Genomic DNA, 21,881 nt, shown 5'->3' with positions numbered 1-21,881 from the left:
ATTAAGTATGTGTCGCTTAGCAACCGATTCTGTTAGCCAGCGAGGAAGCTAACAGTGCTCTGAATGACACGAGAGGTTTGTGTGCTGAACTTTTGAGTCGCGTTGTTGTAACTGCTTGTAATACAAAAAAGGAGTCTCTCAGTCGTGACTCCAAGCCGCTTTAGAGAAGCTAAACGGGGGTGTTTTGCCTGCCGACGCCTCGCTGAATTCAACTCTTACGGCGGTCGAGTTACGCAACACGACGTGAATCCTTTCTGACTCCGCCGCTGCTGCGTAAAAACCGTAAAATCCAGACTCATCATATTTGCGCTCTCGTGTTTCGTCAGTGATGCACTATCCCGTGCCTTCCCCCCTACGAGGCATGTCTTCTCCTCACCACACCACTCCTGCTTCCTCGCATGAATTTACCGCGCCGTCGACTCTTCCCAGCTGAACAGGCTAGTTCACCGACGCTTTGGTGTTTGTCCGGCCCACCGCAGCCGCCCGGCAGCTGTGCCCTCTGCTCCTGAAGGCAGTCCCCGTCATGACCTCCCCTTTCTGCGATTCTGCCGAAATTCGCTAAATGGGATTCGTGGCCGGCCCGAGGTTTCCACAGCAACTGGCCATCCGCTTCCATTATTTCTCTAATGAGGACAGCCATCAGGATTTAACACGGTTCCTCGCTGCGCGTCTCTGATTTTTGGGCTGAATCTCAAGACGCGTCAAAGGTGAGTTAATTAGGGCTTGTGGCGTGTTAATGCGAGAAAATGTGATTTATCTTGCCATTGCATCCAGGGTTTGTGGTTTGTGGCTGCCTATTTCCCCATACTGGTGCTTTACACACAGCGTACGGTCCCCCCTCACACGGACTTGTGTTTCATTGTTGCACAGGCCATTCAGTCAGCGGCGCTCGCACATTTGGTCAGTGCCGCTCGGTCTGTGCCAGGACTACGCTGTTGACGATTTACTACACCCCGCACAAAATGCGCACCGTGTGTGCAAAATGCCTCATGTCTGACTTTCTCACGAGCCAAAATGCTCCGCGTAGTCGCAAGTAAATCGACAGCGGTTAGAAAAGAGGAGCCAACAATCCATCGAAATTCAAAATGGAGCTTTAACAGCACCTGTTTTGATTCATCAGGCCGCATATGCGCTGTTTGTGAGCCGAAGCCCACGACAGCCACAGCAGCATTGTCGCCTTTTATCCCTCTTCCCATTCATAAATCCCTGTATACGTGCCTAATGTGGATCCGTTTGGCAAACACGGACTGTTGATGTTTTTTTTATTATTCTTTTCTTTTTTTTTTTTTTTCATTCCCTCCCATAGCAAAGACGTTATCATCTTGACAGCTGCTACTCCTGTAGGCAGCTACTACCCCACCCCTTGTTTCTTTGAAAGCAGCTTTGCTGACAACTGGTGTTTAATCCCGTGGAAATAGAATTTTAATTATGTGGTTAATCTATTTGCAGTTGGTTTTGGGATTTGGACCAGTTCCAGCTAATTTCCATAAGGCAGTGGATTCAGGTTTGCTAAAAATGAGGCTCATGAATCATGGGAAAGCTCAGCGTTGGATTTTACACTGAGCAACCTTAGAGGAGGCAATAACATGTTAGCCTCATGTGATAAACACGAGGGTAGCATAGCATGAGAAATAACACCAGAAAATCAAGTGGGAATGTTTAATGACTTTATCTGAAATAACAAGCTGAGAGAGATCTTACAGCGGGTCAGAATACATAATGTTCCCTTTCAAAGGGCAGTCAGAGATTGGTTTTAGGGCTGCAGATAAAGATTATTTTTTTGTTATCTATTGATCTACCAGATTAAGAGTACCCAGTTAATAGTTTGGTTTATGAAATGTGAGCAGATACTGAAAAATATTCTGAAAGTGACATTTTCATGTCCCCCTTTGTCTGGTCAGCAGTTCAAAACCCAAAGATATTCAAGTCATTGTCGTAAAAGACAAAGAGAAAATGTTCCCATTTGAGGAGTTATTGAAAGCTAAAGTTATTGATTGCTGATTATTTGGCCGTTGATTAGGTGATTAGTCGGCTAATTGTTGCACGTTTTGTTGGCTTTAATTGTCAAATAAAATGTTGTGTTCGGCTTTCTGTCAGAATGCATTCCAAAGATTCAATATTTACATGTTTGAAGAGAGAACAAATATTAGTTATTTTAATAACTAGAGTATCACAAAGAGAGGCTGTCTGTAAATGATTACAGGCCGCCAGTAAGAGTGCTACAAATTTGTAGTTAATAATTTAACAAGTGTGTGGCCCCTCTGAAATGAAACAGCCTTCATGTCCTCCTTCCCCACCTTTTGCCCTCCTTTATAGAATCAGTCATGCAGTGTCGGCTGCTCCTCATAGCCTGGATCACTCGCAGCCGCTAGTTAATGATGATCAGAAAACGGGGAGTGGGCTTTATCAGCCGAGTGTCACAATCCTCCTCATCCTCTCCTCCTTCTCGCCTTTCCTCTGTGTGTTTTGTCACTAAGGAAAAGGGGAGATGAGAACTGACAGCAAGACACAGGCGAAGTGAGTGAGGTCAGCAAAAGATTTGGGGGAAAGATAACAGAGAATATCTGATTGAGGCATCCTCAGTGCTAAAATGGGACAAGAGTTGGTAGTTCTGTGACTGCATTGTCTTCTCTTTGGCCCTCTTTAAATCAACGGCTCGCTCTCTCTATCCCAGGCTAAATATAGATGATCTGTGTAGTATCCATGTATGTGGACTGCACCGTGTCATGTTATTTCCCAGCATGTAGCAGGATGAGACAGTGATGCTAATGTGCACATTTCCTCTCGTTTTGATCTTGAGGAACCATCATTGCCCCCTCCCCGCTCCCTCGCCTCTCCTCCCCAGGGCAAACTGTAATTTTCCCATTCGAGTGAAACATTGGCTCGAGCTCCTTCACTCTCTGCAGCACAGTGGCAACTGTTACCGTCTGTTGTGACTCAGTGAGGTTTGTCATGGCCAAATGTGCTTATGTGCCCGACCAGAAATGTACAGCTTCAGATGGAGGATTGCAAATGCTGATTAGACAGCAAATGTGAGAAAGAGTTAAATGCTTTGTGCAGTTGGAAGCAGAACATAATCAGTTACTTTTTAGCACTAAAACATCGTCCTCAAATTTCAGCTCCGACTTAATTGCTTTGAAACAATGTTCTGCAGCCAATTTCTGCGTTACTTGCATGGAGCTTTGGTATCTAGGTTATTTGTTCGTTCAAGTTTTACTATGCGATGAACTTGGAACCCAGCAACATCATTTTCTCCACAAGACTACAATGTTCAGATCGTACAGCAGATAATTGGAAAGCTTGATGTAAAGGCGCTTTTCCCTGGAGCGCTATATTGACTGTAGATCATCACGGATTTAAAAGGGTAGATTCATGTTTTTCTTTCTTTACACAACACTCACATGCTAAACTTTAGTCACTCCTGTCCATAAAGAGACTCCAACGTAAGCGACAAAATCCACAAAAATGTATACTTAAGTTCATCTGTAGCTAATTTGAGGCCTCAGCAGTCTGAGTTGGTCTGATCTAGTGGGTATATCTTCCAAAGTTAGTCATTTTAGCACCAAATGCCCTCATTGTTTCCCTGCACAAGGGTTCCTTTTTGTGGTGGAGGGACAGTAAGAGGGGTGAAGAGTCCACAGCCATGCTTGAGGCTCTGTGAGGCTGTACATACTATATGCTTTGACCTGAACGCTAACGTCAGCATGGTAAAATTCACACAGTAACAACGCTCACATGCTCAAGTTCAGCAGGTTTGTTTGTTCACCGTTTTAGATGAGCACGTTATCGTGTATTGTCGCTGTGGGGGCGGCTGATGGGAGTGTCATTAGTTCTGCAGGTATTTGGTCAAACTAATGTTTCTTTTATTTGATGATGGCGCTAGATGAAAAGCCGGGGAATCACCAGAGTGATTCCAAATCATCCTGGTTGTTTTTTTCTGATGCATTTTCATACTGAGCGAGGAGCTTTGATGTCTGACCTCATTGGAATCATGTTAAGAGGGGATCTCTTTAGGGCCAGTCACAGCAACCAAGCACTGTTTCCATGCACATTTAGGCATGGGAATGTTGCTTTAAGACAGACTTGGAAAAAATGTGAAGCAATCCTTTAATCGTGCAGTCCGATTTGAAATGACAGCGTAGCTTTCTGCCATTTTCCGAGGCAGATTGGAGCACATGTCACACGAAACTGCTGCCACTGTCGGCCTTGATGTGATGGAGTGTCAGCATCTGACAGGTGTTCGGACTTGCCCGCTTTATTAACTTGCATTCCTTTTAGGCATCTCTGCTCACTTCGTCCTTTCCCTACGGTATTTCCCCCTCACTCCCAGTATTCAGTTCACGTACTAAGTTTTATAGATTTTGTAAGACTCAGTCAACACTGCGACTGTGAGAAAAACACAGCTTAGTGATAAATGTACTGCAGAAATTGAAGTGCTCTTGAACTCCACCGTGGTTCTGAGGTAAACGGCACTCAGAGAGCAGCCTTTGAACGAAGCCTCTGTTTGCCATGATTCATATCTAATCCTCAAAATCTCCTTTCCCACAACACAACCAGGCATAACTTTATTCACCCAGTCAGCATGTCTGCGTGCTCATTGTCGCTTTTCTGACATTATTAAACCACGTTATATAACTGTATTTGTAAAGCTCATTTGAGAGCAGAATTGTAGCTCATGCTGCTTTGATTTAAGAGACGATTAACCTAATACAAACAGGAAGCATTTTTAACATGCATAAATGCAGCAATACAGTCAAGAATGAGTTATATGTGTTAAGTCTGACGATAAAAATGAAGATTCATTCTCAAAATGATGATGATCCTGTAACGCTAGCTGCAGCTAGGCAACAAGAGTTTATTTTGGAGTGAGATTTTGATTTATGTTTTGGGAAAAAAAGGGAAAATAGAGCATCTTTGTTACCCCCCACCACCACCACCACCACCACCACCACAGCTCCATCTCCCTCCTCGCTTCCTTCCTCCCATCCCGCCCTCCCACTGCTCAGGTGCCTGTTCTTGTTGCAGTCCCTGGCAGTCGTAGCAGTGCGGTGCAATCTGGTTCTCCCACATTCCTCCGCGCTCCTGTTGAATGGAAAAGTGCACGAGGGACTGAAATCTCTCCTCATTTCCCATTCCTCATATTTTCCATTTTTTTAATTTCTCCTATCCTTTGAACGACTTCTTGTCTTATTTTCTACATGGTTTATTTTCCAGTATACTTTAGTCTCCATCATCTTTTCTTCTCCATTCTGCTTCCAGTTTATATCAGTGTTGGAGGTCGTCACATGTGAGCACCTCTTGATATTAGGCCACTCTGACACCATATTAGGAAAAGGCGTGAGGCTCAGCTACAGAGCTAGCTCTCTTGTTTACATCTGCAGGCTCTGATGGCTTTCAAGGGTGCTCTGGTGTTTGCGGCGTCCTGGAGAGAGCCAGGGGAGAGTGACTCTGACAGGACATGGTTTCTGAATGTTGTTGGGATGTTTGCAGTGCTGGTCGACGATCATTACCTCCCCCGATCAGTGTGCGCGTAAACCTGATCATTAATCAGTTTTCCTAATAGATTTGACTTTCCTTCAACCAGAGAATCAGGGTTAAAATTAAAGCTGCAACAAAGTTTCAAGGCATGAATGTTTAATTTGTGAAAAGTATAGAATCAGTCAACGCGGGGGACATTTTCTGGACATACGTCAGAAAAATTCAGATGACTACTTTGAACATCTAATGCATTTGTTCCTTTAAGTCTACTTTTGACACGTCACTTCAGCACTGGTATGACAGTATTTTTACCCATCCACATAGCGTGACATTAGCAAGACACAGTAACCCATGTGGGTGTAGTTACTTCACTGATGAATCTCTGTCACTTCCACCTTATGTGACATTTCGTAGATCCTCTTTGTCTTTGAGTACATTCCTACAGCACTGGTCTTCTGCTGTAGGCTGCTCTGTGGTTCAGATTTTCAAGTTCCTTGTACCTTTTGATGACAAGAGTGAGGGCTGAAATCCCCAATCAGACCTTGAGAAACTCCTCTCGAAGGCCTCTTTTCAGTGGTCAGTGAGGATTAAGGAACTTGACCGTAAGTGTGAACTCAGCTTTTTGTATGTCGTAAACCATGTGTTGAACAGGAGCATGTGAAGTTGTAAATGGTCAAAGCTTCCAGACTAACATCCACGTCAGTGATTTTTAAGTTGAATTGACTCTTTCAATAATAATAATTGTACAGATTTTGCATGGATTCAAGCAGCTCACATATCTGCTTGCATGCATATATTGACTGCGTGGACTTCTATATTTATCTGTTGCATAAGTGCCTCCATTATTGCTTAAAATGCTGCTGAGTGTTTCTCATCCACCGTGATCTTCTAGATGTTCGAGGCGGCGGCAGAAGGTCACAGCGTCCACTGCTGACTTCCAGACTAGCCGGCCAAATCGAGCGGCTTACTCTTCACACGGTTCACACAGTCCTGTCCACCTTTCCTTCAGGCCCGTGGGCCCATCTCTGTGTGACTCAGTGTTGCACCATGGGATACATTAACCCCCCAGTGCGCCAGATTACATCCTGGCAGGAGTTGAATCAAAGCTTGCATGATTGTACGTGTGTGCTTGAAATCGCTCAACACTCGTGCACATTCACGCAGCTTTACACGCCCACACATCTCCACAGTGGATCCGTCCGTATCTTTGAGAATTCCCATACCTGTGTAATTATGTTATGCTCGCACATTACACTTAAAACGCCCACTAAGCCTCAGCTGTCCATGCAGTATACAACAACCACCTACGCGTTCTTTTTACAGCCACTGCCAGTTCCTTCCTCCTTGTCTGTTAATAACCCTCTCTGTCCTGTCTATCAGACTCACACAAGTATCCTGGAGACACGCATGTGTTGGGAAAAAGGATGTGAGACCCAACTGTGGTTGGGTGTTAGTTTGCGATAGACCCTCGTTTCCCAGAGACCAAGGAACAGCTGCTCATGCACATACACACACACACACACACACACACACACACACACACACACACACACCTACACACATGCTGCATACACTCTGTCTGGAACTGAGAGGGCCTCTATTCACAAAGGAACAAGGCTGTTTCATGTGTGTGTGACTGTCTCTGTTTCAGCTGGCCTGAAATAGCCGGTCTCACAGTGAGTCACTCTGCAGTGACTCGAGGGGTGGATTGACTCGCTGTGTGTGAACACGGCACTCCAACTTTCTGTGGGTGCGTTTGACTGTCTGAGCATGTTTGTCTTTGTCTGCGCTCACTAACGCAGAGTGGTCTGGCTGAATTTATCAGACCATAATAGATGTATTTGCATCAGGATGGAAAGGAGAAGCGGGTTTATAATTACCTATTGGAGGTGAAAACATTTCTGTCCTTGTCTGCTCACCGGTGTTAACAATGGGTTTCATTACAGCACAATGCCCCCTTTGTTTAAAGCTTTGTTTTCCTTGTGGATGCTTATTGATTCAGAACAGATTGAATCAACAGATAGAAATGACCTTGAATGTATGTGTGTTGACTGTTTGAAGGTGTCCTGTTCGCAGTGTATTTGCATGCTAAACGGTTCTAACTGAACCTGGAACAGCTCCAAGGATACCCTGTGGTGGATTAGGAGAGCAACGATGAATGTGACACGCGTGGCACACACTGCTAGAAGGAATTTGTGTTTGAGAAAGGTGAATGAATAGAAGCTGAACAGGGTCAGTTCCTGTTCCTGAATGAGCAGCTTTCATCTCCTGTCAGGATGGATTAAGACAGTAGAATCCTTAATTTGAGCCCAGTCACACAGACAGTATTTTCTAAGATGTGAATGTAAATGAACACCGTCTTATAAATAAGCTTCTAATTTAAATTTCTTCATTGAAATGGTATGAAGATTTTTTTTGTTTTTCTCATGAAAAAGGTCGTGTGGGGGTCAGACATGATTTATATGTTTAGTTGAGTTTTAACAGTAGACTGACATCCACATGCCCTGCTGTGTGTGACAGGACCTGATTAGCTGACAACGCCTGTCTCAGGTGACGTCTGGAAATGTCTTGTTTAATTCAACCAACAGTTCACAACCCAAAGTTTCATTTACAGTGATATAAAACCAAGGAAAGCAGAAATTCCTCACATTTAAGAAGCTGAAATCAGAGAATGAAGCATGTTTTCTCTGGGGGAAAAAAAAATCAGTTCAGTTGTTTAATCAAGGGGTCAATTATTAAAATAGTTGACATTATTTCTGTCTCGATTGACCAATCAGTCAGTTCAGTTCTATCGGCCATATAACAAGTAACCGACATAACAACCCAGAGATCCCTTTTGGGACTTAAAGTGCTGCATCCTTACTCATCATTGGCTCTCTTCCCAGGTCTGCACATGGGGGCGGGCAAGAGCAAGCCCAAGGAGCCGGGGCAGCGCTCCATGAGCCTGGACGGCACCATCGGCACAGGCTCAGACAGCGGGCACTTCAACCACCTGAGCCCCGCCCAGCAGACCCAGACCCCCAATAGGAGCCCTGCCGTCGGGACAGGCAGGCGGGGGCATCCAGGGCACCACCAGCTCGCCCCGACAAACACTCCTGAGTCGGCTCTCTTTGGAGGGGTGGACCACACCGGCACCATCACCTCGCCTCAGAGAGGACCTCTGTCAGGTAGACAACACTTCGTGGGATTGGTGGAAATAGTGCAGAATATTTCTGATTACAGGAAATGGTTCAGTGGAATAACAAATGCTACTAAATAAGATTTGGTTCTTGAGTTTTATGTTTCAGGTAGTCAGACAAACTTATTGTAATTTTGCCAATAAAAAAATAGGGAATGTTAGGGAAAATATGTTTATTTGCTTTTTGCAGAGACTGAGATGAGAAGATTGATACGACGGTCATATCTGTGCATCCAGTTTGATATGCTACATCTAGCAGCTGTTAGCTTAGCTTAGCATAAAGACTGGAGACAGCTAGCCTGGCTCTGTCCAAAGGCAAGAAAATCCACCTACCGGCAGCTCCTAAGCTCACTAAAGCCTCTAACACCCACTAACATCTGGCTTTTGTCTTCAGTGGGAAAGGGTGCTGTTGACATTCATGCTGCTGGTTGCCTATGAACCACACAGCGACAAGACTCCAGGAAATCACTGTGCCCAGCCGCGATATAGTCCTACGCATACCGTAACTCCTGGTATAACTATTGGGTTTTCAGAGAGGCTCCAGATTTTGCTGTTTCCCCCATTTCCAGTCTTTATGCTAAACTAAGCTATGCTAACAGTTTCCTGGCTCCAGCTTTATATCGAACAGACAGTGTGAGAGTGGCATCGATCTTCTTATCTAACTTGCAGCAAGAAATCAAATAAATGTTCTTCCCTAAATATTGAACTATTGCTTTAAACACTGGTAACACAGTAGAGCCAAAGTAATATTGGGTGCATAATGGCTGGAGAATGCACAAAATGGTCTACAATGAAGAGATGCTAATTTTTAGTGTGAATAAAGTTGTGAACTGTGCAATGGAAAGAGATTTAATGGGATCTGATGAAAATTCGTCTCTGAGTCAGCCCACAGATTTGCTTTTAGATTGAGACCACAAAAGTCCTGAGAAAAGAACATCTATCTAAAAACAGACTGACTGTGAGTCAGAGTTACGCATAAAAATTTTTCTTTCTCAATGGAAAAACAGTTTTTATTTTTCCTGTCATCAGCTGCCAAACACACTTAAAAACTTGTCTTTGACTTTGAAGCGCGTCGTGTCACACTGTCCAGATTTTACTTGACATTAAGCTGTAATGTGTCTAGACCAGCCAGATGGTTAGGTTAATGTTGCCCCATCCAGCGAGCAAAGGGCTGCTGGTGTGTCGGGAGCGGCTCTGCTAGCCGCCTCCTCCGGTGCATCTAATGAGCCAATCAATGATTGGCTGGAGAGTTCCCAGGTTTAGATCACAGGTTCATTAAAAGGAAGGGTCGAAAGCTGCATAGAAAATAGAAATCCATCGGTATGATGGCTTTGTCCTTCACGGACGGTCGGCCACAAGCAGTCTGAGTGTCGATATTTCTCATTTGGCCTTGGTAAATTGTTTTATACAGATATGGAGCAGAGGCAAAATAGCTTAAGATTCATAGCTTCACAGTGAATGGAGCAAATTATCATCAGGGGCTGGACCTGTATCATCAAAGTTAGATTATGGTGAATGTGAACAGGGCTGAGGGGGAAGTACCACTGTCTTCCATTACATGGTTCCATAACTGTGTGTTTGTGTGTGTGTGTGTTGTTTCTTGCAGGAGGTGTCACTACATTTGTGGCGCTGTATGACTATGAGTCACGGACAGCGTCTGATCTGACCTTTAGGAAAGGCGACAGGCTGCAGATTGTCAACAACACGTAAGAATCAACAGTCGGCTGCCTCTTCCTCTCTCTCTGATGCCACAACTTCACAAAAATCTAAATGAACAGATTTGTAGACACACGCGAATGTGAGTGCGCACAAATGTCAGTATGAATGAACACAGTCAGAGCTGGTAACTGTGGAGCGATGCAGACCGCAGAGTCTGATCCTCTCCATCTGTTGCCTAAAACGGAGCAGAACGACTCTTCACTAATGCATTCTGTTCCTCTTTGGTAACTGTCATCACCATCGTCTTTTAGACGCTTTATAGAGAGTCTGTCATGGAAAGATCTGCACTCACATTCCCGATAACACGTGAAAATGATGTTTCCCTGTTGGACATCAGCATATGCTGAAGTCTTACCAGTGTTGTGATTTGGAACTCTGATCCCAAAAAGGTTGGGATGCTGCATAAAACATAAATAAAAACAGAATGCAACCATTTGCAGACAAACAGTTCTACAAAGTGTTCCTGAACTCATGTATTAATATCCTTTATACAATCATGTGTTCACAAAGTGGTGAACTTCTCTCCATCCTCATTTGTGAACGACTGAGCCTTTCCAGGATGCCCCTCTCATACCCAATCATGATACTATCACCTTCCAAACAGGTGTTTTTGGAGCATTCCACATCTTTCCCAGCCTTTAGTTGCTCCTGAACCAACTTGTTTGAAACATGTTGTTGGCATCAAATTCCGAATAAGCAGATTTTTACAAAAATCAATGAAGCTGATGAGGTCAAACATTAAATATATTGTCTTTGTACTGTTTTCAGTTGACTATATGTCAAAAAGGATTAGCAAATGATCACGGTCTGTTTTATTTATGCTTTACACAGCATTGCATTTTTTTGGGGGGGAATAGGGGTTGTAGAAGGAACAGAGTGATTTTAAAAGCAGGAAGTGAGAAATGACGTGTGTCTTTAAAAGCTGCTGTTTCCTATGAACTTTTTCCATAACTTTCTGCCATAAGTCTGGTCTCCTGTTCTTTATCTATAGTCTGGCACTACACAGTAGGGCTGAAAAATATAATTCATTCATACTTAATTCATGAAACAGTTTCAATATCCATATTACTGACAAGCCTTTCTAAACACAAGAATCAAAGCAGTGAGATTGTATCTGTGAGTCCAGAAATCCCGTATGACATGAGTATATAATCATTTATGGATAGATTTATGGATAAATTAGAGATATTTCCACAATCCTCTGCTCAGAATCATTAAAGATGATTACAGACGGCTCTGAAAAACTTTCAAAACACTGCAGCTCGTATCAGCCCCACTGTGTAGTCCCACAGCATATTCGGCTCCTCTGCTATCTGTCTGTGCTGTGCTGCTTGGCTCGCTGTGTCTCCTCGCTGTGTTTTGATGTGTCTGCTGTGTCTGTTATCTCTCCCTCTCTCTCTCTCTCTTTCTCATGCTTCATGGTTTCTCCTAGGAAAAAGTACAGCTTCAGGTCAGTAATACTTAATGCAATAAAAATCTCACGCAACCTTTTGTTCACAGTCCCTTTGCTGCTGCTTGGATGTGTCTGATCAAGCTCATAGTGTAGCTGCAAAAGACTTAGTTAATATTAAAGATACTGGGTGTTTTAGTGCCCTAACCTGCTTGGTATATAACATTAAACATCTCTGGCTACAGTTAAAGCTTAAAGGTCTACGATGTAAACTGAGGGACTGTAGGTGGAACAAAAGCTTGTCTGTTTCTGTCTATTTCCTCTCTTAACAGTGTGTTTTTCCTTTACATCACTCTGTGCACTTCTGTGTGGGATCATAATTTAAAACCTCTTGAGATCGCACCACATCCTGTCGTGCAGATACTGTGATATTTAATGGATTAGTCTGGTAATGTTCTGTATTTTTTTCAATTGGCAACAAATCCTATGAAACCAACATTACAATTAGTGAACTAACAAGTCTGTGCAGCCGAAGCCTGATTTAGCTTATTCATCTGTGCCGTTGACCTTAATCGTCGTCCAAAAACTGTTAAAAACAGATAAATGAGAAACACTTTTGTGCTGATTGATATATTCCTTCATAATAACGAACATTGGCACTGTACTTCATTTTGAGTGTATCCCACATACACCTTCCCCGGGCCATGAATACACTTACAACGTATTCATCCGCAGTTGAAAATAGTCCCTAACAAATGCATAATGTACTCCTGTGCTCGTATACATTCATGACAGCAGGAATCGGTGAGCTTGGGGCCTGAGAGCCAACGACGGGGAAGGGGAATCACGTTGATTTTGATCTTTTCGTGGCCTTTGTTGACAATGAGGAAAATACAGACAAACATCCTTAAAGTGTTCCTCTTTCATCAAATATAATGTCTCTTAATTGGGAGGAAGCTAGCAGATCATCAAAGCAAGAAGTGATGTGGTCGCCTCTGTCAGGTTTCTGTTTATGGTTGACTCTCTCTCTCTCTCTCTCTCTCTCTCTCTCTCTCTCTCTCTCACAGAGAAGGCGACTGGTGGCTCGCTCGCTCCCTGACAACAGGAGAGAGTGGTTATATCCCCAGCAACTATGTGGCTCCGTCCGACTCCATCCAAGCAGAAGAGTACGTTATCCTCTCCTTGTTTGGCTCTTGCATTTTTTTCCCTGACACTTAAGGCATCTTTTCCTTAGCCTTCACAGCCTGAATGTAGCTTTATTCTCTCTGCTGTATCGACATCAAGCGAATGTAAAGAGACCAGAGACGATATTTTCCGATACAGCGTGCAGCACAGTCTTCTATATTTCCAGTCAAAAAGTATTCCTGCCTGCCTGCTCCAGACGCTCAGTAGTAGCTTCTTACTGATCTCATTCTCTGTGGCCCACTTTGGCAGGTGGTATTTTGGGAAGATCACTCGGCGTGACTCAGAGAGGCTCCTTTTGAACTTCCTGAACAGACGAGGAACCTTCTTGGTGAGGGAGAGCGAGACCACTAAAGGTGAGAGAGCAGACGTCTGCATCACTCCAGAGGCCACAGTCGTTATCAAGATGGTCCAATTAGCTCCTCTGCCTCTCTCCGTGTCTGTTTATAACGATTAAATCTGGGTCTCTAAGGCCATTTTGGCGAGTATTTAACTCATACATTATGTTGCCCATGTTACCTGGATTAAGCCTTGAGACCTGCTTGCACGTCTGAAACGATCAATCAACTGATCAAGAAGCCACTCAACACAAAATTAATCTGCAATAATTCACCTCCACAGAAGCCCAGTATAAAAAAAGGACACTTTTAAAGGAAAAGGCCTCAAATTCACTTAATACTCCCTGTTTTGTCATGTGTAATAGTTTGACTATTAGTCTGAAAAACAGTCTGAATATCTCAACCAAAGCTTCAGGTACATTTTACCTAAAAAATGTCATTGTATTTTGGCATTTTATACACCAAAGGATTGATTCTGTGTTTAATAGGGAGATTAATCAATAGTGAAGAGCCCTCTGTGCATGTATTGCTCATTTCTCAAGATAAAGGCAGTTGGATCACAAGCAGCATTGAAATCTATATTTGAGATTTCTTTTCAGGTATAATGAGAAGAAGCAGAGAATCGCAGCATCACAATGTTTTTGCAGCCGTGTTGAAAGACCAAAATGACCAAAGATTGTAATCTAACAACAGACACAGAGCTTTGAGTTTTTTCCTGGTGTTGCACTGTGGAGCGCAGGGAGATGCATCATCACAGAAAGTTCTGAGCAAAACACGTTTTCTAAAATCGGAGCTTTTTATTTTGCACTTGCTGGGTAAAATGTGTGAAAAGAGGATGACACTCTTCTCTGTGTCCCTAGAGTTTACTCCGCACAGCAAGTGTGATCTTACTTTGAATTAAGTAGATCTTTAGGGACTCAATTTGAAAGAGGCAGAATCTCGTAATTAAGTCATTTGTTAACTTCCACAAAGGCCTATGGCAGAACATCTACATCCCTGGGCTTGTGGCAAAGTTTTTGCGCTTTTTTTCTGAAACTCTGCTGTCAGATGTAGTTCCTGTGACATAGGTGGGCTCTTCAGGGGCTTGTTTTGGTGGAAGTGGTGGGGAGAAAAAGCAAGAGAGGAGTGGAGTGGAGTGGAGTGGGGCTTGTGAATGGATAGGGGTGAATCACTGCCAGAACTAGGTCATCCTAGGAGGGTGCTGGAGTTCCCCCTGGCTATAAGTCTCTGTTCTCCCAACATACACACACACACACTCACACACACACACACACATTGAGGGGGGAGAAGAGGCATGAGGAGGGGACAACAGTAAAAGGAGAGAGTGTAGGAGAGGGGGGTTATCAGGGAGGGTAGGAGGAGCTCTGGCAGGGCGTGTGTTGGCCTCTGGCTGCATTCTGCCTTAGATGTCAAATGTGCATGTCGTAGTGTGACGGAGGAGCAGAAGCATGTTGCTCATATGTTGAGTGAAGCATAAATCATGTAAGACTGTTCATGATACATGTGATCATTTGTAAGGCTAGAAGCTCATAAGCTGTAACCTGCTTCAGATCCCCACAGGAGTTATATTCTGCACAAATTGTGACAATTTAGAAATAATTTAGTATCCGTATCTATAGCTGAGTACAGGTTGTTAACAAAGGTCAATCGATAAGCTGCTATAATAGTCCTCTGATGATCAGATACTTCAGGTCAGTGGACTGGCAGGTCAATGACTGTGTGGATAAAATCTTTGGGATGTGTGTCTTTACTGCTCTAGATTTTCTTTGAGGAGGTAAGAACAGTGAACATGTGTCAGCAAAACTCCAGATCAAAGAGGATGGATTTTTTCATTTTCCTTTTACTGTGCTACAACCTCTGCTGTGGAGTCTGGGTTCGTTACGTCCATTCAGCCCTTTCAATCACACGTTTTTACGCGTTTGATTGTAAGGTCTTAAATGTTTAATTTGTGGTAATATTTTTATTCTAATAACCAGTAGCTTTAATGTAGTTTACTGAAAAGTGGCTGTAAACTCAGATCAGACTACTTTCTAGTGGACAGGGACAGAAAGGTTTAGCTGAGTTTCCAGGGCCCTTCAGGGGGCCAACAGGGACTTGCCCAGCGCAGCTGCTAGGAAAATCCACGCAGCAGCTGTCGCACAGGCCCAGATACGCCTGGTTTTATTGTTCTAACCTGTCTCTGTCTGTTGTTTTGTCTTGTTCACAGGGGCATATTGCCTGTCTGTGCTGGATTATGATAACACCAAAGGCCTGAATGTTAAACATTACAAGATCAGGAAGCTGGATAGCGGAGGTTTCTATATTACCTCCCGCACCCAGTTCACCAGCCTACAGCAGCTAGTCTTCCACTACCGCAGTGAGTACTCAGACACACAGAAGCTGCCACAGTTTATATTACTGTTGCCCTTAACCTGCCCTTTCACTCTGCTTCTCTTCCCTCTTTCAGAGCACTCTGATGGGCTGTGCCATGCTCTAACAGAAGTGTGTCCCGTGGCCAAACCTCAGACCCAGGGACTGGCCAGGGACGCCTGGGAGATTCCCCGAGAGTCCCTCCGCCTCGACCTTAAACTGGGACAGGGCTGCTTTGGAGAGGTCTGGATGGGTAAGAATGACACGCCACCCCTTTAATTAGTGGAATGGATTGAATTCCTCTCACACATTTGCATATAGATAGATTGTACGTGGAATATATAAAATATGAGGATCGGTTTCTCTTTTCTCAAAGTGCATTAATGAGGTGAATCCTGATAAAAGATATTATACGCTGATTTATTTTTCATTAAAGGAATAGTTTGACATTTCAGGAAGCTTATTCGCTTCCTGTTGGAGAGTTAGATGAGAAGGCTGATACTGTACCAGTCTGATGTCTGTCCATTAGATAAAAGGCTACAATCAGCAGCAGATTACCTCAGCTTAGCACAAATGCTGGAAACGGCTAGCCTGACTCTGTCCAACAGCAGCTAAATCCAAATACCAGCAACTCTGAGCTCAGCAATTAACACATTATATCCAATTTGTTCAGCCAGTTCAAAAACCGAAGCACAAAAACAACACTTTGTCCTGTTATGGAGGGTTATGTCCTGGACTTTGTCTTTGCTTGCTTCAGTAACTCCCTGCAATATCCACTGGTTGCCTAGCAACTACTCAGTGCTAAGACAGAGTCAAAGACACATGACCCCCCAAAAAAAGGCAAGTTCTCATTTGTAATCTTCTGTTTTTGTCCAGATTAAACAAACAGGATAGAACGTGTGAATTGGTGAGTTTAGAGGTGCTGGTGGTTGGACTCTGCTCCTGTTGGACAGAGCCAGGCTAGCTGTTTCCCCCTGCTTACAGTCTTTATGCTAAGCTAAGCTAGCAATCTGATGAAAATGGCATTGATCTTCTCATTTCCCAAAAGTTCAGACTTTTCCTTTAAGTCCAAGAAGAGCAGTTTTTTTAGAGAACTGTTTTAGAGAATGATGTTATTTTGCTGTTTTCTCTGACAGGTACATGGAACGGGACAACACGGGTAGCCATCAAGACCCTGAAGCCTGGCACCATGTCTCCAGAGGCCTTCCTTCAGGAAGCACAGGTCATGAAGAAGTTGAGGCATGAGAAGCTGGTCCAGCTCTATGCTGTTGTGTCTGAGGAGCCTATCTACATTGTGACAGAGTATATGAGCCAAGGTAGCTTACTGGACTTCCTTAAAGGGGATGCAGGGAGGATGCTTCGTCTGCCTCAGCTAGTAGACATGGCTGCTCAGGTAACATGACATGCAGTTCGGCTACGCTAAAACCTATCTAATATTTATATTTATTCTAAGATCCCTGTCCTCTCTGCTTCATTTCCTCCAGATTGCAGCAGGCATGGCCTACGTGGAGAGGATGAACTATGTCCACAGAGACCTGCGCGCTGCCAACATCCTGGTGGGAGACAGCCTGGTGTGTAAAGTGGCCGACTTCGGTCTGGCAAGACTCATTGAAGACAACGAGTACACTGCGAGACAGGGTAGGTCCATGCTTCCTCTTTCCATCACAGTTTATTTTTAGCGTTTTCACTTGTATTAATGTGAAGCTGAACAGGTCTGGTGTTGGTGCAGCTGCAGAGAGGAGTATACGTTTGGAAAGACATGTTTAAAAAGGTTTATTCTATTCTGCAACATGGTGCTTTCACTCACTCGTGATTGTTCCTCAGGAGCTAAGTTCCCAATCAAATGGACTGCGCCCGAGGCAGCTCTGTACGGTCGTTTCACCATCAAGTCTGATGTCTGGTCCTTTGGTGTGCTGCTCACAGAGCTGGCAACTAAAGGCAGAGTCCCCTATCCAGGTAACCAGCAAAGAATCATGCAGTGTATCAGCACCTGAGCAATTCAACGTTTCAAGAAATGATTCTTTAACAAGACGTGCTCGAACAATTATTGGGTTGAGTGCTGAAAGCTCAGTTGACAGAAAATTAATCTGTGACTTTTGATAAAACATGAGTCATTTTTCAAACAAAAAAACAGAATTTCTTTCAATCCAGGTTCTCTTATGTGAGGATTTGATGTTATTCCCTCTTTGATGTGATAGTAAACTGAATGTCTTTGGGTTTTTGGTCTGTTAGTTGGACCATACATGCTATTTGAGGACATCATCTTGTACTCTGGGATATTAGCATGTTGGCATTGTTTGGCGTTTTTCACTATTTTCAGTCATTTTATAGATCAAACAAAAGTAATCAGCAGATCGATGAATCCTGAAGATAACAGATAATAGATGAATCGTTAACTGCAGCCCTACAAATTGAATATTTAATCCCTCAGATATAGTGTATTAATTTTGAGGAAGATGTCTGTTTTTCCTTCCCTTCGTTCCACTCACTTCCTGTTTCTTTCGGCAGGTATGGTTAACCGTGAGGTGCTCGACCAGGTGGAGCGCGGCTACAGGATGCCCTGCCCGGCGGAGTGCCCCAGCTCCTTGCATGAGCTCATGCTTTCCTGCTGGAGGAAGGACCCAGAAGAGAGGCCGACATTTGAGTACCTGCAGGGCTTCCTAGAGGACTACTTCACCTCCACAGAACCCCAGTATCAGCCTGGGGAGAACCTATAGAACCACACACTGAACCGAACCTAGAGGGAGAACCTCAACACAGAACGATCTGCACTAACCAACCTCAGAGGAGCACCTGTGGGAGGATCTGAGCCTGTGAAACTCACCTGGGAGGAACTTGAGATTCTTCTGTGGAAGCAAAACCGAGACAGAAACCTGCAGAAGTCCCAACACGTGCCATAAAGAAACCTACAGAAGAACCCGGAGAACCCCCTTTCTGCAAGCACTCACTGTGTACTGAAGGTTTTCCTGCAGAAACGAGGTTCAAGGCTGTGAAGGAGAACTCCTGCTGGACAGACTCTGGCTCTGATTGGATCGAGGGACCACTCTTGCGTTTTTTTGAGAGGTGTGAATGATGTGGGAGGAACCGAATCAGGATCTACAGACGGAGCGAGCGGGAGAGGAAGGACCCTCCCGTTGAAGAGAGAAGGTGAAGGGAGGATATTTCAATCGGACATGAGCTCTTTAGTGAAACCTCCCTCCTTCCCTCTTCCGTCGCGTGTCTTTACTCTCATCTGGTACCTTTTCCGCCCGCAGAGGAGCACTGCCACTGTGGCTCAGGTGCCAAAGGAAAGTCTGTCTCGCTTCACGTCCTTTATGTCCCTTCTGCCTCTCTTCCTCTATTTCTGTCTGACTTTCAGTATTTCTCTCCAGTTTTCTCAAGTGCTGCTTCTTCAAAGTGTCTCCAAATAACTCAGCTCTGGAACTCTACTTTGCATCTTAATTTATGTTCACTAGGACAATATGCGCCCTGTGGTTTAAGGTTTTGTTCAGTGGCAGATGGAGGTTCCTGATTTTTCTTTGTTTTCTTTGTGATTATCAATAGGCAAGGTTGTTAGAACCACTAATATGGTAGTGCCAGGGTAAACGTACTCCACAGGCATGTTCTGTAAGACTGATAATTAGGTGAATTGAATAAAAATTTGAGGCCTTTCTCTATCGTTTAACCCTCCTTCTCTTTTCTAGCTGTATCTCTTCACACGCTGAACGGCCGTCGCGGCCAGCTGGATCCAACCTCGATGATTAAAAATGATTTTGATGCAGGTAGTGTTTGAATGCTCGTTGTTTTGATTTACCTTGATTTTAACTGTAAAGTTGCATTGAAAATAATCAGCGCAGTCAACAGTGGCACTAAAGAGCAGTTTTAGCAGTTATCAGCTCATTTCCTCAGAGGCATAAGTGGGCTAACTTTCATCAAACATTTATGTGACCTACTAAGAGGCTGATATGGCTACCAAACTAATCATATTACTGTTTAATATCCAACTCAGCTCAAGATGTGAGGACCCTGAGCGTAAAAGCCTGTGCTGCTGTGTGCCAAACTAATCACATTTCTTTACTGCTGTCCATGTATATAATGTTTTATTATCAAGGAGCGTACTTGGGGTTTGTAGTTCTCAAACAGGCAACTGTTTACTTACAATTACCAGTAAAACTCTCCATCATTTCCCCAGTCAAACCTCGTGTTGGCGAGTAAACAGGACAGATAAACCTGCCGCTGTTTGCTGGAGGATTCAAAAAGTTTTCATTCACCTCACAGCTGTTGTGTCCATAAAAATATGCAACCAGGCGGCCCCAATGAAACTGTAAAACTTTGATCAGGTAACGTTAATAAAACTGTGTGTATGACTTTACTATAAGAGTTGATTTTAAAACCAGTTAGCATGCTTTTGTGCCGTTCTTCTCTTGACCATTGGCTGGGTTTGTATTTATGCTGTACTGTACATCAACACGTGTATGTTTACTCAAGGTTCAGGTGAGGCGACGGGATCATAAACAGACTTCTGAACATTTGTGCCATCAACCTATAATTCATTTTTTTATCTTACCCACTGCTGCCAGTCCTGGCCGTCATACTGTACATACTGTAGCTCTTTAGAGTTGGTTTTTGTATCATGTAAGCCACTTTCAAATGGCAGGTATTTATGTTGGGTGTCACGTAGTCGATGCAGCAACAGTAGATATAAAGTTATAGATTGTTGCCAACACATACTATGAAATCAGTTATCAAATTTGAGCCATGCAGCCATAAGAGAGAAGGTCCGTGCCCACTAACACATGACGTTATTAATCAGCGATGATGAATCCTGATGGCTAATTCAATCAATAATGTGGACGATTCGAAAACCACAATGGAAGTGGAGATTTGGTTGTGATATGAAAAATGAGGTCAAAGATGTAAATAGTATCTTAAATGACTGTGACTATCATGTAATTTGTTTTTGTGTAGTTTTTCTTTAATTGCTCCTCCATGTCGAGGTTTTTACAGTGACGCACGCCTGCTCCCAAAATGTTTTAATTATAAGATGCTACTGTAAATGGGGCTTAAGGAATGTTTTCTTTTTTAATATTGGACTTAATATAAAATCGTATCTGCAAAAGACAATTTAAAATTTGGGTCTGATATATAAAGATATTTATATATATCTTTCCAAGAACATATTACCAGTGCTTTCCTCCTTTAGACTGGGAAATACCCTGTTTGTTCTGACGCACTGAACGGCCTGTAAGTCACTGGGACAATGTGGAAGTCAATGGGCTCATGACAAATATGAGTAACGCCAAGGTCTGATTGGGTTTTCTGTTCCATATTAAAGAAGTGTCTCGGTCGTTTTTCTTTTTTGTTTTATGGTTTATTTTTTATAAATCTATGCAGTTTCGGTCTGGCATTCCTGCAACTTCATGGCCATTTTGTTCTAAAGTCAAAAACTGATCATATACGGAAGGTGTGAGCATTTTGTAAGGACTTCTTTTGTCTTTTTTTGTTTCCGATGTAACGGGATTGAAATGGGTATCGTGCCACTTTATGTTGATCTTTAAATGTGCAATAAATTATATTTCAAATGTGTTTTGATAAGAGTGTGTGCTGGTGTGTGTGCTGTCCTTTGACCTGGAAACATGCAGCTTTGGCATGAGTAACTTCTTTATAAAGTGATGAGCACATTGCGCCACATGTTTAGGGAAGTGAGCATGTGATGTGACAATCATCAGTTCAGTTTGGCAAATCAAAATTTCTGGGACATTTAGGCAAAGTTTAGAGACTTTCATGAATGAAATGAAGTGTATATAGAGAAAAAGGGAAAAATGTGCTTGCTGCAGAAAATTTGCTTTTGAACTTGAAGCATCAAATTAAGTGTAAATGCTGTTAAGGGGAAAGTTCTGGAAGGAGAAAATGAAATGGGAAATGTCAGTCACAGCATGGGTGATAAATTTATGTGGAAGTGGAAGTTGATGTGGAAGTCCTGAAAGAAATCAGCGCTGGTCCAATAGTATAGATGATGTCAGTTGAAGTGTCAGCACTGAACGCAGTTGGAGTAAACTGCATGAGAAATGGACTTCGTGGGAGCTGAACAAGTTTTTTGGTGTTTAAATGTGAGGACCTGAAAGAGTTTGAAGTGTCAGTCCACGTGACAGCTTTGAAAGGAGCTGAAGTGTCAGTTCTCAGGATGTGATGTGAGGATCAGCAGCTCATAGTGCCAGAATTTCTGCAACACTTTGGCAAAGATCGGTTTTATAATGTGGCAATACAA

General features: G+C 43.3%; 1 protein-coding gene across 4 annotated transcripts; it reads left to right on the top strand.

The window, feature by feature from the left end:
* The first annotated feature begins 282 nt into the window (after positions 1-282).
* On the top strand, positions 283-21,208 carry LOC143327217 (proto-oncogene tyrosine-protein kinase Src-like). Of its 4 annotated transcripts, none has more exons than XR_013077728.1 (12): positions 322-707; positions 8,364-8,645; positions 10,263-10,362; positions 12,833-12,931; positions 13,200-13,303; positions 15,492-15,641; positions 15,732-15,887; positions 16,771-17,027; positions 17,119-17,272; positions 17,459-17,590; positions 18,143-18,781; positions 18,821-21,208. XR_013077728.1 is itself a non-coding variant. In XM_076741463.1 (12 exons), exons 2-12 carry the CDS (start codon positions 8,372-8,374, stop codon positions 18,349-18,351), a joined length of 1,653 nt encoding a protein of 550 aa, XP_076597578.1. In that variant the 5' UTR covers positions 570-707; positions 8,364-8,371; the 3' UTR covers positions 18,352-21,208. The 4 variants fall into 4 exon arrangements, 3 of the variants coding, with proteins under 3 accessions (XP_076597587.1, XP_076597578.1, XP_076597569.1); XM_076741463.1 differs by adding an exon at positions 11,808-11,825 and having other exon boundaries at positions 570-707; positions 18,143-21,208; XM_076741472.1 differs by having other exon boundaries at positions 283-707; positions 18,143-21,208.
* The last annotated feature ends 673 nt before the right edge of the window (positions 21,209-21,881 follow it).

The sequence above is a fragment of the Chaetodon auriga genome, chromosome 2 (genome assembly GCF_051107435.1).
Source record: "Chaetodon auriga isolate fChaAug3 chromosome 2, fChaAug3.hap1, whole genome shotgun sequence".
Taxonomy (NCBI): Eukaryota; Metazoa; Chordata; class Actinopteri; order Chaetodontiformes; family Chaetodontidae; genus Chaetodon; species Chaetodon auriga.
This window is presented reverse-complemented; position numbering and strand designations above follow the sequence as displayed.

Bases quoted from the DNA above. Each gene is read 5' to 3' on its own strand.
- LOC143327217 (XM_076741454.1), top strand. From the start codon at position 8,372: ATGGGGGCGGGCAAGAGCAAGCCCAAGGAGCCGGGGCAGCGCTCCATG. The intron at 15,888-16,770 runs GTAAGAATGACA...TTTCTCTGACAG, and splicing joins CTTTGGAGAGGTCTGGATGG to GTACATGGAACGGGACAACA. The intron at 17,028-17,118 runs GTAACATGACAT...CATTTCCTCCAG, and splicing joins TAGTAGACATGGCTGCTCAG to ATTGCAGCAGGCATGGCCTA.